Source organism: Ciconia boyciana, chromosome 5 (genome assembly GCF_034638445.1).
Source record: "Ciconia boyciana chromosome 5, ASM3463844v1, whole genome shotgun sequence".
NCBI lineage: Eukaryota > Metazoa > Chordata > Aves > Ciconiiformes > Ciconiidae > Ciconia > Ciconia boyciana.
Window position 1 is genome coordinate 67,400,203 of NC_132938.1, and position 14,947 is coordinate 67,415,149.

The window sequence follows — 14,947 nt, forward strand, 5'->3', positions numbered from 1 at the left end:
TGGAAATTATTTGATAATACAAAATGTAGGTCTTTTGACAGTTCCTATGAAATAGTACCTATGAAGCAGAGCAGAACCTGCCAGCTATACTGTAGTGAAGCAGAAATGTCAAAAGAATACTTTCCTTGAATTAAAAATATTCCCACTTTTTCCTTGAATGAGAAAGAAAGGAAAGGGAAGGGAAAAAAATGAACAAGCATTACCAAATCTAGTAGAAAGTTACAGAATGCAGCAGAGACATGAAGCAAAATCACATTGCTGGGTCAGCATTCAGGCTACCTGAATTATCTGAAGTTATGGTCTCTATGCCAGTAGTCGTGGTCTAAGGGGCACAGAATCACAGAATGGTTGAGGCTGGAAGAGCTCAAGACCTCTGAAGATCATCTGGTCCAGCCCCCCTGCTCAAGCAGGGCTATCTAGAGCCAGTTGCCCAGGACCATGTCCAGGTGGCATTTGAGTATCTCCAAGGTTGGAGATTCTACAGCCTCTCTGGACAACCTTTGCCAGTGCTTGGTCATCCTCACAGTAAAGAAGTGTTTCCTATATAAAACTATTTAACATCAGCAAGAGGAGACTTTTGTTGTTGTAAGCATACAGCAGTACTACACCTCCAAGCTGACTTTCATAATCTGATGAAAAAGCCCAGCTGCTGGGATTTCCAATGTTCTCTTGAGTTGAAAACTCAAGAGTTTTTCCTTTATTTGGATTAGATATTTCAGGAAGAAAATGCCTCTTTGCCCTCATGTTCATTTTACAGAATTATTGAAATTCTTTCAGATGTTGTGCAAAATTGTGAGCATTTTTAAATTTGCACCTGTTCTTCTCTTGACTCTATTAATATTAATTCTTAAGATGGAAGAATATGTCAATATATTTGAAAGAATTTTGATCTTCATCATTTCCATTTTATAACTTGCATTGAACAGTGAATGCTCCATTACCATTGAAGCCTCCAGTGTAGTTCGGTGTATTCCACTTAAAACCTTCTAAAACTCTGTTGTGTACTATACCCTGTTAATCCAGCATCCCTATGTTTTCAAAATGTCAGATACGTTGCTGGTGGAATATGCAGAAATAACTCTGTGTGTAGGTCTCTTTTCTATAGTGAGAGTGCTGTTTGCAGGGGTGAGAGGGCATTCGAACATTAGATGCTATGGCAGCCACAAGTGCAGATTTGAGGCTGGGGAAATGAAGTAGGAATGTGTATATTTCTGTCCCAAGCCATTCTTCCAAATTAATGTAGAGCCTTGCTTCAATTTTTAATCTTTCTTCAATTCTCTGAAATTGCACCTTTGGCTGTCCTTGTACAAATGCTTTTGAGATTTTCAGCCTACCCTTCAGCCCAGTTCTTTCCATAAACCAAGTACATATCACAGTGTTTTCTCTTTTTACAATAATAATGTTGATAATCTGTCATTTTCAGTTGTGATTATGTTGTCAGCTAGGCCAGCAAGTCTGTAAAATATCTAGAAATCCCTTGCCGGCTAAAACAATTTCTGTAGTGTTTCAGTCAGTACCCACAGCTTTAGGAATGTAGCTAGAGGCAATGGAAGTTCCGCTCTCTGTGGGCCAGAATTACATATGTACAGGGGTTTAGGTTTTATTTTGTTTTGTTTTGTTTTCTTTCTCTCCCAGTGGTCCCAGTTGGGCTTTACGCTTAAACAATCTACAGCGTCTTTCCCAGTGCTTCTGCACTATATCATGTTAGAAGGCAAGTGGCAACTGCATGATTAAAGTAGGGGCATTTAAAATGAATAGTACCTACCCATGGGTTGTGCTGACAAACACTTTTCGTTGGTTTTTGCTCAAGGAGGATAGAAAAAGGAAGGAAAAGCTCGTTAAGTGTTGAATCTGTAATCTAAAATTCTAGTTTTTATTTTCCTATCTTATTATGGGCCTGTATTTCAGAAAGTTATTGACAAAACTAGCAGTTTTCAATAGTGATGTTTGGAACAACATTCTGATTTTCTTTCTTGTATTTGTGTGCTAGAAACCTGCTGGAAAAATTTCAGACGCTCTGGGGAAATTCAAAGTCTAATCAATGCCTTCCACCTGTTTTTGTTTTAAATACTGTGTTGCTCAGTGGAGCTTAGGCATATCGCAGTACATCTACCATGTAATGTTTAGATATCTTAATGAATAACTTAACTCTAAATAGTGTGCTTGTTCTGAGAAGTGAAGTTATTTTACCCTAAACAAAGACTGTATGCTGTTTCACCCAGAGGAACCAATTTATTTTCCTTTCCTGAGTCTGTTTTGAAATGTGGAAGTGCCCACAAGACTCCTGCTGCTGTAAGCCAGGGCTGTCACAGTGTCAGCTCTGCCTTTTTACAAAGCACTGCCTTTCAAAAATCTGAGATGTTAAAAGGGATTTGTGCAAAGTTTTGAGACTTTCCAAGGAAATACAAGTCAGAAATGCCGCTTTTAGAACATAGCTGAAACTGTGTGCTTTGGGGATTATTTGAGAGTCTGAAGCTCGTGTTGTGAGAAAGATTAGTTGCAGAGTTGTTTCAGTTTCATACCTAGCAGAATTGTGGATAAACTACGCTGGGGAAAACGGGAACAGTAAAATTGATTCATGTCATCTTCTATACCAGTTGGAGTACTTGGGAGTAAAAGCATCCTTTCGTTTGTTAAATCTTGAAGGGCATGTCATGAAACTGAAATGTTGACAAGGTTGACCTTTTTCTTCCATTCATTCCTTCATTCATATATATATATATATATATATATATATATATATATATATATATAGGCAAGTGGCTGAGAAATTTATTAATAAAAAATAAAAATAAATAAATCAACATCTTGTCTTCATGACAAGCCAATGACTTAGTAAAATTGCATAGGTATTAGTAAGGGTTCAAAGCCTATACTTTATTTAATCAAAAGATCACAAAAAACACTGCATTTTGCAGGTAGTGGAAGGGTTAAAGATTAATGGCTTTAATTTGCCTTTTAATATTGCATTTCTTCAGTAAAAGCCTCAAGTATAAAATTCAAGTGAACCATGACCATAAGGTTAATGGATTTTCATCAGCTGAATTTTATAAGTGTAGCAAATAATTATTTGTCACGGTCTTCATTGCAATTTGAAAATACCCTTAGGAGGCTGCCATTGCTATAGAGAAGAAAACCACCCCATATTGATTTTTGCTTCTAATGAATAATCTTTTTAATAATTGTGCGTGGTATGTTAGATCTCATGATCTAACTCATGCACTCAGTGCATGCAAGTTCTAGATAATTTTCAGTCGTATCTCAGTTTGTTTTCCACCCCTTTCTTACTGAGTTACTATAGTCTTCTAAGAGGGTCTCTAAATGAGTTTTCAGGCTCCTTGGGGCTGTACTTTGGGAGGTGCTTAGTATATTTTTGTAAGCTGGCAGAAACAATCACAGAAGCAATTTGTGGTTGGAACATTTGTTTTGGGGGGGGAGTAGCTTCAGCTCAGAATAATCAACTCTAACCTTGGTTATTATTCAATTTTCCATACTTAGATATGGTTGGAAAAAAACTCCACATATTCTGCTTTATTGTGTCTAAATTTACATGTACATGTTGTCATCATAATTCAAAACACAGCTGGAATAGGTTTATCATCTGGTTTTTTTCAGTGTTATAATATTTTGTTTACAGTATATGTTTGTATTTTAATTACATTAACTTTAAAGTTATTGTGTGAAATAAAATTTTAGCAACGTGATTCATTCTGATTACTTGGGAGTTGTTACAGTAAACACTCGAAATTTGTAATATAATATAGAAACTATCTTAATGTAAGTATTGCACATGATGTAATTCTTAAAGGATATATTTGGCATCATAGTAATAGAGTATACCAATACAAAAAATACAGATGTGCACTATGTCTGACTTCAATTAGTGCTGTTCACGAAGCAGTATCTTATGTACACTGTATATTTTGGTTTCTAGGATTCTCAGCAGTCTGTATAAGCACTTTAATGTTGCATGAACGTAACATTTTTGTGTTTTAGTTTCTCTCATTTTTGTGGTGCATGCGCTATAAATTCCAGATATTAAAAAACCAACAAATTCCTTTTCCTGAAGAATTTTAAATCACCGTATTTTACAAGTTTTGCATGTTGAAAAACTGTAGAAGCAGAGATTGCAAGTGCCAAAATACTTGCAGAGTTCAGCAGAGAGAGATACATTTGTAAGGTCCTGTCTTCAGTTCTTTATATTGTTTCCTAAATTTAAATCTTTGAGCTGGAATTTTGCTTGTAGACTATAATCTTGAGGCAATTTCCTTGCCTTCCAGTGACAATGTTTTAGTTAAGTGGATCAATCTATTTGTAGAATGTGAATGTTTGGAATTTAAAAGCCATTGCTCTGAATATTCTCCATTCTTACATTGTTCTTTTGAAAAGTTTTGTGGCTCCCTGCCTTGGGTCAGGAAGCTGAAATTTATCACGAATTAGTCCTGGTGTGAAGGATGTGTATTTTGTTGAAAAGCTGCTCAAGTTTAGCTGATTCACAAATCTCAGGTTAAACGCATTCAGTAGATAATGCTTAGCATCTACATTCTGTACTGAACATCTGTAGCCCAGGGATGCAGAGTTTTCCCCTGCAACCAATCATCTCCTACAGTGAGGTGCACAAAAATGCCGTGGCAAGAAATGTGATGAGGTGATCCTGGACGAGGAAGGGGAAGGACTGATGGGGAAGCACAGGAGAAAGAGCAGAATCGGGATAGAACTAAGGACAGAATGAAAGAGATGTTTGCAAGAGCGACAGGAACAGAGAAGTAGAGATGGGAAAATAGAAACTTGTCAGAGACTGGGAGGAGACAAGAAGAGGCAGAAAGGAGTGAAGGAAAAATAAGAATTGAAAGTAGGAGCAATGGAATGAAGGATTAGGTGGGATCAGGACTTTAATACTAGATAATAGTGCTTCATAGTAGCAAAGTTCCTTATTTTCCTTCTGACAACAGCAAATCATCCAGCAAACAACTAGCAAAGTTGTTTCTCACTGTTCTGCATGCTCAAATTAAGAGGATGATAGGCTGCTGCTGTGCTGAGTATTGCATACAAAAATAAAAGTAGAGAGCAGAGAAGGGGAAAAACAGAAGTCAAGCTGGGGAGCAAAAGTCAGAAAGAGAACTGAGGAGAGGCATCTGGAAACAGCAGGAGAGAGCATAGGAAAAGGTTTGGCCTTAAAGGAGTTGTTAATAATGGTCCAAACTGTAGTTTTAAGGGTCTTGATCTTGCCAGTAGCTCATGCTGATGGCATTCCACATGACAGAATTCATTCAACTTTTTGGTTTTGTTTTTTTTTTTTTTTTTTTTTAGAAAACCTGACAAACCCTTTAGTTTTCCCAGATAGTTGGAGGATGAGGCTATAAAATCAGGACCTGGTATTGTCTACTGCTAAGTTTCTTTCCTGCATGGCAGCAGGACAGGGTCTTCCTTTCAGAAGGAGTTTTGTACTCTTCAGGGTTACTGTAGTAGTAGTAATTGCTACGACTCATATTGAAAAGATGTGTAAGATCTTGGTATTGCTGTGAGAAAAGTCAGTAATGGGGTCTTCCAGGGGCTGGTGTTGGGAACTAGTTTTATTCAATGTTTTCTGTGGTGGGGATTGCTGAAGGTCTACAGAGTGATGAAGGCAACGGATGAGGTGAATGCAGAACTGTTACTCAGGAAACCCCACAATACGAGACCTATGGGGTACTCATTGAAACTAGTAGGATCACCTCAAAACAGATAAAACTATTTTGCACTGTAATGAACTTCTGCCAATTCCTCCCCATCCCCCCCACCTCCCCCGAAGGCATCAGCAGCCTCAAAAAGAAATTAAGAAAATTCATGGGCAGCATGTCCATAAATAGATACTAAAGGGAATGGACAGAGATATATTTTCTGATATTCCTGATCCAGTGATTGTGGGTGCTGGGGAGCAGAGGGGAAGGGACTGTAGAGTGATCAGTCTCAGCATCTCCTGCTGCCATTGGTGGTGATACAACACTGGGCTAGATGGATCATGGTCTGTCTGACCCATAGGGTATCACTTATTTTAATAAATTTTCAATTTCAGTTCTCTTAAACCACATTTTGGCTTATTTAAACTGGCAAAATCCCTCTTTAAGAAATATTTCTCCTGCTTCTAGTCATCTTAATATCTGATAGTATCATCTGGTATAGTCATCAGGTAAGTGAGGAAAGTTGCTGTTCTTCCAGGTACTCAGTATGTATCATGATTTTTCCATCAGCGCACAAGAAACATAAAAATAGATTGAAGACTCCTGTTTCAATAAGTCTTCACTGTGAAAACCAATTATATCCAATCTTTCTCCATGATCTGGATCCCAAATAAAGACTTCAAATGTAAGATTTGCCATCAGTCCCCATCCATGCAAAATCAGGGTATAAGCCACTGAATTTGTCACAGACAGTTTCAGGATAGATGATGAAAGGAAGCACAGTCTCTATTAAGAGAGGTGGATCGTTATCTAAGTAATCCAGAGTAGGAATCCGAAAACACTGGTCTAAATTAATTCTAGTAATTTGTATAACATTTCAGTTCACTCCATCATTCAGCCCTTTGCCAGAGAGAAAAGGAGGATAACTTCTGCTAGGCTAGTATTAAAGACCCTTGGGGGAATGTCAGGTACTATATTTTAATGCCAGTATTGCTGGATCTTGTAAATCTAGCTAATTAGAAGAGTAAATTTCTTTAGCTGACCTCATATTAGATCTTTGGAATATCGAATAAATCACAGGTGATGTAACACTGAACTAGTGACATCTAATGTGTTGAAGAGACTTGTGCATAATAACATTAATTCTGTTGCTGGGTAGAATAACATAACAATAATGTTGCTTCCCAAAAGCTTGTATTGATATCAAGTCTCCCTAGACATTCAGCTGTCAATATGAAACTTTTCGTGAAAGTAAAAGAGGAGGAATAAGAGCAATACATATTTATCTGACAAATATCCGTGTGATTTCCCCATAGGCAATTCAACTGAGTCGAGATGGACAGTATCTGCTTACAGGTGGGGACAACGGAGTTGTCATGGTGTGGCAGATGTGGGACCTCAAGCAGCTTTTTGCTTACCCAGGGTGTGATGCTGGAATCCGATCCATGGCCCTATCGTATGACCAAAGGTTAGAGCAAAGTCTGGTCTTCACAAAAATTTCAGCGAATATATACTTACCATTAAATTGTATTTTTGTTTTTCTTCTGATTTTTATCTTCTGTGGATCACAGATCCTGGTGATTATATTGAGAATTCTGTGCTTGCATAAGTTTCTTTCTAACGTCATATTTAGGGCAGATAATCTTTTTCAGGATTGCAGCTCTTGAGGGAATGAAGAGCGATTCAAGAAATCTTACTTTGGCAGACTTTCAAGACAGGTTGAGTTATTGGCCTGTGCCAATGTACAGTGTGGGTCACATGGAGATGGAAGGTTACATATGTGCTTTTCATGTTTCTTCTTTCACTTACGGCACAAATCACATTCCTAATTCCAGACCTTTATGTTAAAAATAGAACAGTTAGAATAGTTGCACAGTAAGATTCCCTCCACACATCCCTATTTTGCTAAAGCAAATATTAATTTTCATTTCTATAAAAGTTATTTTATCCACATAAGGCATGACCCTCCTTGAAGATTCCTTCTACTGAAGGCAATCAGTTAATATTTTTACTGCATTTTTACATTACACTTTCCAATGCAGCTGTACTTAAAAGTCCTTCTGTGTTTTTATCACAAAAGTATTGTTTGTTTATAAGATGGATGTTTACCATGCATTTGTACACTTTTAGCTTGCGGGCTAGAATTTTGTTTGCTTTGGTGTATTTGCTTGGTGGAGTTCCTGTGTACTTTTCAAGCAGATTTGGCTCCTAAATCCCTTAGGAGCATCTGCATTGTCCAGTAAAGCATATTGCTGAGACTCTTAACCTTCCACTTACTGAAGTCCATACTGAATGTTTTAACATTTTTACCTGGACTACATTTCTAAAACTTACTTGAAATGAACTTTAAAAAATCCAAGCCAGCAAAATCTGTGGACTTCAATCAAACATTCAACAACTCCTTGTTAAGCATAATTAGAGATTATAGCATTTTGGAAGAAACAGTTTTCCATTAAAAAGCCCCTGCTGTTGAAAATATTTCAAAAGCTGGAGTTACAGCTGTTGAATTTTAGACCTCTGAAATGTATAAAATTTTGCATTTAGAGAATCTTTAAACTGTTTAAATTAATGGCATGTCAACATACTCTTTGCACGTCAATAAACTGAAATTTAATATGTACGTCTATAAATGTATCCATGTGATCAAGTTGGGAACCTAAAACACTTTGGGTTTGAAGACACAGAAACTCAGAAGACATTTACTCAGAGTATTTTACTGAGCAATTACTCAGTAATTACAGGTAATTACTTGGAGTAATTTATTTGATATGCATGAAGGTATGTGTTTGAGTGACAGTCTGTAAAAAGACGTTTTAACCTAATATAAAAACAATCAAAATTGGTGCTCTTGAAATAGTGTGATACTATCAAAATGCAATGTTTTGATGATCTCATATTTAGTCTTTTTTTTGAAGAAAAAATTACAGCTTTTTACTCTGAGTATTTTTTTTTTCATTCTGAGGCTTTTTTCCTAAAATGCCAGAATTTTATATGTCTTCATACTTTTGATTTTCATAAAACTTTAATATGAGACAGTAGAAAAGATTATATAGAAACTCTTGTAATTGTGTGCTATGTCAGGGTCATGGCTTTTCAAACAGATCTAAACGATCTCTAGTAGTAGGCCAAGAGTAAGGAATTTGGAAAGAAAGAGTGCCTCAGTGGGAAAGCACAGTGATTGCTTTCACGAACTTCCAAAACAATCAAAGCCTTCAGATTGCTTTCAAACCCAAACACTAAAATTTCCAACTGAAGTCCTGTGCCCACATCCAATTCCTTCCTATAGATCATGTGCTTAAATGGGGGAGACGAAACTGAAATGAACACTTCTCCTAGCCTTCTTTCACTTTGCTGCTTCACCAGGGCTTCATCTCCCACTCCAGTAGCCCCCCAAAAACCAACCCAGCAAGCCAAGAAATAATCCCAGGAAATCTGAAGTAGCCTTGCAGGACAGTGATGCTGGTAAACAATTCTGTTGTCTAATTCTCAATTGTAGCTTCAGGCTGACCATACAAACTGTTGCATGGTGTTTTGTATGTTTTGTGATCCATAAATCTGCCAGAGCTGGTGCAGATGGCAGTTTCATTCAAATCCAGCTTGCTGGAGTCCTTGGAAGCCCAGGATGGGAGCCCCTAAAGCCTGACTTTTTTGGTATGTGGAGCACTTCCAGCTCCAGCTGTCTTCAGTGGAAGTTGGTCATTGCCTTGGGTTCTTGTGCCTATATTGATGTAACTCTTTGGTGTGTTGACTCATGTATCTGAACATGAGGTGGTTCACTAACAAATGTGGTCTTGTGCTTTCCTTAGGTGTATAATGACTGGCATGGCATCTGGGAGCATAGTGGTTTTCTACAATGATTTCAATCGTTGGCACCATGAATATCAAACCAGATACTGATCTTCACAGAGACCAAGATTAGCACTGGTGTGAGCAGCTGTTGTCAGAAGGAAACTGAACACAGAACGCCTCCCTTGGTGTCTTGCTACATCATTGTTCCTTATAAATAGCTATATTACATCTGAATGTAACTTAAATTTGCTGGAAGAAGCAACCTATTTTTTAAAGTTAATTGCTATTTTTGTAGACCTTGCTTGACTTTTTTGGGGGAAGGGCAAAGAAGCAGAAAAATGGCTGCTGGGTTCTGTAGTTAAAAATCTATATTTTTAGTCATAATAAGAAGTCTATTTTGATCCCTATATGTAAAAGAAACCTAAAGTAAAGACGGTTAAAACTCACATTCTAGCTATATTATGAAGAAATGGATTTTTCATCTGAAGCTTTATCTATAACCTTGAGGAATATATGATTTTAACATAATGGAAATTAATTATGACGTTTGGGGAATTTTAATCCGTGCTATCTGTACCACACTTTGTTTCATACTTTTCAAAATGATTGTACTACATCAGCACTGAAGTTTCTGGGAATCAATAGTTATATTTAAATTATGGTTAATGTAATTTTAAACTTTGCAAATCGTTTCCATCAATGTTACTATTCAAGCATGTTTCTAGGCCTAGACAATTAGTTCTTTTTTAGTTGTGTGTTTTGTGCAGTTGAGAGAGAGAAATCAGGAATGGAGTTTGTGTTACATCAAGTGTGAATCCTTCTAGTTTCTACCTGGCATCTCGTTCAAAGCACACCAAAATGTGGATTGTTCCTCAAAATCAGAAAGGCTATTTTGAAGACTTTAAACTCAAATTAGAAACCCACAGAGGCAGGAATTCTTTAATAGGTGCAAGTACCAAAGCACACTTCTGCTGGTTGACTGTGAAAGCACTAAAAATGCAGGTGTTTGCTGGTGCACAGCCTCTATACAGCAGCAGAAGCACTAGACTTGCAGGTGACTTCCTTTTTTTTTTCCGAGAACTAGCCCCTGCAATACTGTAGTACATGCCATAGTCCTTTTCTGTTTATAGCAACAATATATTTTATATTTTGCTATCACCAAATCCAGTCAGATCCTGCCCAATCATATTAAATTATCTCTTTCTTTTAGGAAATGAAAAATAATTTATACGAAGGAACAATAATTTATTTTGGTGTTGCACAAATCTACTTTTCTACAAGATTGCTGTGCAGAACTCTGTGAAAATATTTGTGAAAAGAACTGTTATTGTTTTGTAAGTCTGTATTGCATAAAAATCTTCTTTGTATGTTGTGATCTATGAGTTGAAATTTACATTCCGTATCTGTATTGATACATACATTTCTCTAGCTGCCTACTAGAGCAGTTCCTGGTTTTTCTAAGCATTTAACTACTATCTCTTTCAGTAAAGATTTGGAATGAGAAAATTCAGTTTGAGTGAAGAAATTAAATAAAATTACATTTGTAATTGAGAGCTTCAGTGGAGTACTGGGTTCTTGTGATTCAATGTATATTCACAATAGAGGAAATAGGTGCTGTGGCTAATGCATTTAAAGTACTCTTGGTGGTTATGCAATAGTGACTAAGTTTTCTGTGCTTTCTACACTTTTATACTGATATGGTTATGCTGATATCAGTAGAGTTACGTTTTTATTTTTTGTGTAGCAGAAGGATGATCTGATTAAGTGAAGTCTATAGTTGTCATGTCTATTGTAAGTGCCCAGTATATTGAGCAGTAACATTTGTTATGCAAAACTTGTACTTCACACTTCCTTAAGTTCAACAACATTCATAGCTTTATATCAGAAGATTTTTGAGGGGAAATTAGTATGCTCTTGAAGTGCAATTTGCATTTTTCTGAAGCCAGGGGTGGGTTTCTTAGGGTAGGGGAGGGAAAAAAAACCCAAACAAACAAAGGTCTATTTTGCCAAATGGAAATCCTGAAAGTCTTCTCTTTATGATCTCCTGCTGACTTAGGAAACACTTTATTATTGATAGAAGTAATAGTTTCTGATCTTAGAGCCAAAATATTTCATGGGGAGTTGATTTGGTAGATTGCTTGTTTTAGCAAGGGCCCTATTGATCATGAGATGCTTTCCCTAGCTGAAAGCACAACGGTATCTGGGCGTGCCATCCTGAGTTGCATCCAGCCAGTGCATGCTGATGGGCAGCTGTGCGATGGTAGCAAGTACTCCTCAGGGAAGCAGCAGCAGCGGTGCAGCACGGTGTTTTGCACGTTACAAGTGCTGCAGCCCTTCTGTGGAAAAGGGCATCTTCACCTTCTGCTCTGTGAGCAAGCCTGCACAGACACCTCCATTCTGGACTGCTTTGCTGGTGGCTTTGGTGAGTAGAACATACCCCTCCTTCCGTGGGTAAACAAACGTACCTCGGGCACTGCCCTGGGGGGCCAGGCTTGCACTTGGCATCTCAGCTTTGGCTGAACTAGTCCATGTCATGCTGTTTGTGATGACATGGCAAAAAAAGGGTTACATTTACAACTATTCAGGTATTTGTTAGTCTGTTCAGTCTGTTCACCTGTGTCAAATGGATTGCCTGAAACCTGTCAACAGGCGCCAGGCATTAACCTGCAGCTAGGCCTCGGCTAGCTGTTATTTGCAGAATATTCCTGAAAAGAGGGAACCAAGTCCTCTATTTCCTCAAAATTCAGAGGGAGCATTTATGAACAGAATTTTTTTACGTGATAGTCTGGGCTTTCTTCTGTTCTGGTAAGTTCAAACGGACATGGTGTTAGCTGTAGTTTATGGCAGGTGCTCTGGAAAGCCACTGTTTGCTGCTGCTGAGAGCAAGGCTGGTCAGCAGCAGTGCTGCAAGTTTGGTTTGTGGGGAAATACTTAGTGCAAGTAGCTTGAAATCCCTTCTATTTTGTGAAAGTTGCTGATACAAATGCTGTAGGATCTGGCAAGAGATGATGGTGTGATCAGAGTGGTGGTTTCTCTGAAGGAAGTTCGTGTTGTGGTGTTACTGCAAGCAAAGATAAATGAATGCCGTAATACTTTTGAGAACATTTCTTCACTTCTTCGCTGTGTTGTGCTGTGTGTTATCAAAAAGCCGCTACACTTGGAAAGTGTGCCTTGTGCAAAGTATATGTATTTATTACTGTTTCTGGTCCTGATGTACCCTTGGTAGTCCTCCACCTATCTGCACACTTCGTTTCTGCTAAAGATTCCCGCTCTGCTGGTTTAGCACAGAGCAGAATAAATGTCCGAAAGAGCTAATCTGAGACCAAGATAATACAGAGTTATCTGTGGACATTCTGCTGATGGAGGTTGTTATTTACTAGGAAAGGGAGAATTTAGAATCATTTAGGTTGGAAAAGATCTTTAAGACATAGAATCCAACTGCCAAGTCCATCACTAAACCATGTCCCTAAGTGCCACATCTACACATCTTTTAAATACCCCCAGGGATGGTGACTCAACCACTTCCCTGGGCAGCCTGTTCCAATGCTTGATAACCCTTTCAGTGAAGAAATTTTCTCTAATATCCAATCTAAACCTCCCCTGGCACAGCTTGAGGCTGTTTCCTCTCATTCTATCACTTGTTACCTGGGAGAAGAGACTGACCCCCACCTCTCTACAACCTCCTTTCAGGTAGTTGTAGAGAGCAATAAGGTCTCCCCTCAGCCTCCTTTTCTCCAGGCTAAACAACCCCAGTTCCCTCAGCTGCTCCTCATCAGACTTGTGCTCCAGACCCTTCACCAGCTTTGTTGCCCTTCTCTGGACACGCTCCAGCACCTCAATGTCTCTCTTGTAGTGAGGGGCCCAACACTGAACACAGTATTTGAGGTGCAGCCTCACCAGTGCTGAGTACAGGGGCACGATCACTTCCCTAGTCCTGCTGGCCATGCTATTTCTGATACAAGCCAGGATGCCATTGGCTTTCTTGGCCACCTGGGCACGCTGCTGGCTCATATTCAGCCAGCTGTCAACCAACACTCCCAGGTCCTTCTCTGCTGGGCAGCTTTCCAGCCACTCTTCCCCAAGCCTGTAGCGTTGCATGGGGTTGTTGTGGCCCAAGTGCAGGACCTTGCACTTGGCCTTGTTGAACCTCATACAATTGGCCCCAGCCCATCGATCCAGCCTGTCCAGATCCCTCTGTTGAGCCTTCCTACCCTCAATCAGATCAACACTTCTGCCCAACTTGGTGTCATCTGCAAACTTACTGAGCGTTGACTTGATCCCTTTGTCCAGGTCTTTGATAAAGATATTAAACAGGACTGGCCCCAACACAGAGCCCTGGGGAACACTGCTTGTGACCGGCCGCCAACTGGTGTAAACTCCATTCACCACCACTCTTTGGGCCCGGCCATCCAGCCAGTTTTGTACCCAGCAAAGCATGCACCCATCCAAGCCATGAGCAGCCAGTTTCTCCAGGACAATGCTGTGGGAAACCGTGTCAAAGTCTTTACTGAAGTCTAGATAGACAACATCCACAGCCTTTCCCTCATCCACTCCGCGGGTCACCTTGTTGTAGAAGGAGATCAGGTTGGTCAAGCAGGACCTGCCTTTCCTGAACCCATGCTGGCTGGGCCTGATCACCTGGTTGTCCTGCACGTGCTGCATGATGGCACTCAAGATGATCTGCTCCATAACCTTCCTCGGCACCGAGGTCAGACTGACAGGCCTGTAGTTTCCCGGATCCTCTTTGTAGATACTTGTTGATGTTAATACTACTATGGTACAGTGGTAGCTGTTTTTTACAACTACTGTCAAAAGTTGGTATGATTTTGGGGTTCTCACTGTAATTCGAAAAATACGCAAATTGAATTTCTGTTTAGAAACCTTATGGAGAACCTTTTCTGCTGTGGTGCTTTTAACGTGTGGGATCAGGCCAGGGATTTTTAAGGAACAGTGGAGTTTCAGTCTTCAGTTATTCCACATACCTGAACAGCAGCAACAAAAACTTGACCCATGTTTTTCATACAGAGCTGGTGACCTGAAACAAAAAATTGTTTTCATTTCTTTTAGTAGCAAAAGGAAATTCAAAACTGGGACTTATGTGGGAAATGAATTTTATTGCAACTTTAGGCGGGACATAATTGCTGTTAGATATATTGAATAAGAACAGCCTAGATATGGTGACTACCTAGATTGTAGCTTTTCCATTTTATGTACTAAGTTTCATATTCACAGAGATTTAAGTGTGCTTGTGTTATGGCATCTCTGTATTGCTTTCTCCTTCTCTTATACTTGGAAGTAATTCAAAGGGAATAAAAGATGACTGTATTGTTCTTGAGAAACTGGCTGCATCCTAGTTAAACCAGAGATCGGCCATTCTCTGGGTGCTGCTCTAAACCAGTGAGACCTTTCCCATATAGGGTTAGGATTATTTGTGTAAAGCTTGAGATGAGTCACTCGCTTCGATTTCCCACATGATACAACATTACATGAAATCCAAA

The 14,947-nt window shown here is 39.0% G+C and overlaps 1 protein-coding gene across 4 annotated transcripts in view; it reads left to right on the plus strand.

Annotated features, from left to right (window-relative positions):
* The window catches only part of LRBA (LPS responsive beige-like anchor protein), a 433,706-nt gene extending 422,719 nt beyond the window's left edge, over positions 1-10,987 (plus strand). For 3 of the 4 annotated variants that reach the window (XM_072861994.1, XM_072861996.1, XM_072861995.1), the window contains exons 56-57: positions 6,977-7,128; positions 9,467-10,986. In XM_072861994.1, the coding sequence (XP_072718095.1) occupies positions 6,977-7,128; positions 9,467-9,557 (243 nt within the window). In that variant the 3' untranslated portion in view covers positions 9,558-10,986. Of the gene's footprint in view, positions 1-6,976; positions 7,129-9,466 lie in introns of all 4 variants that reach the window. The other variant, XM_072861998.1, reaches the window with a different exon arrangement.
* The last annotated feature ends 3,960 nt before the right edge of the window (positions 10,988-14,947 follow it).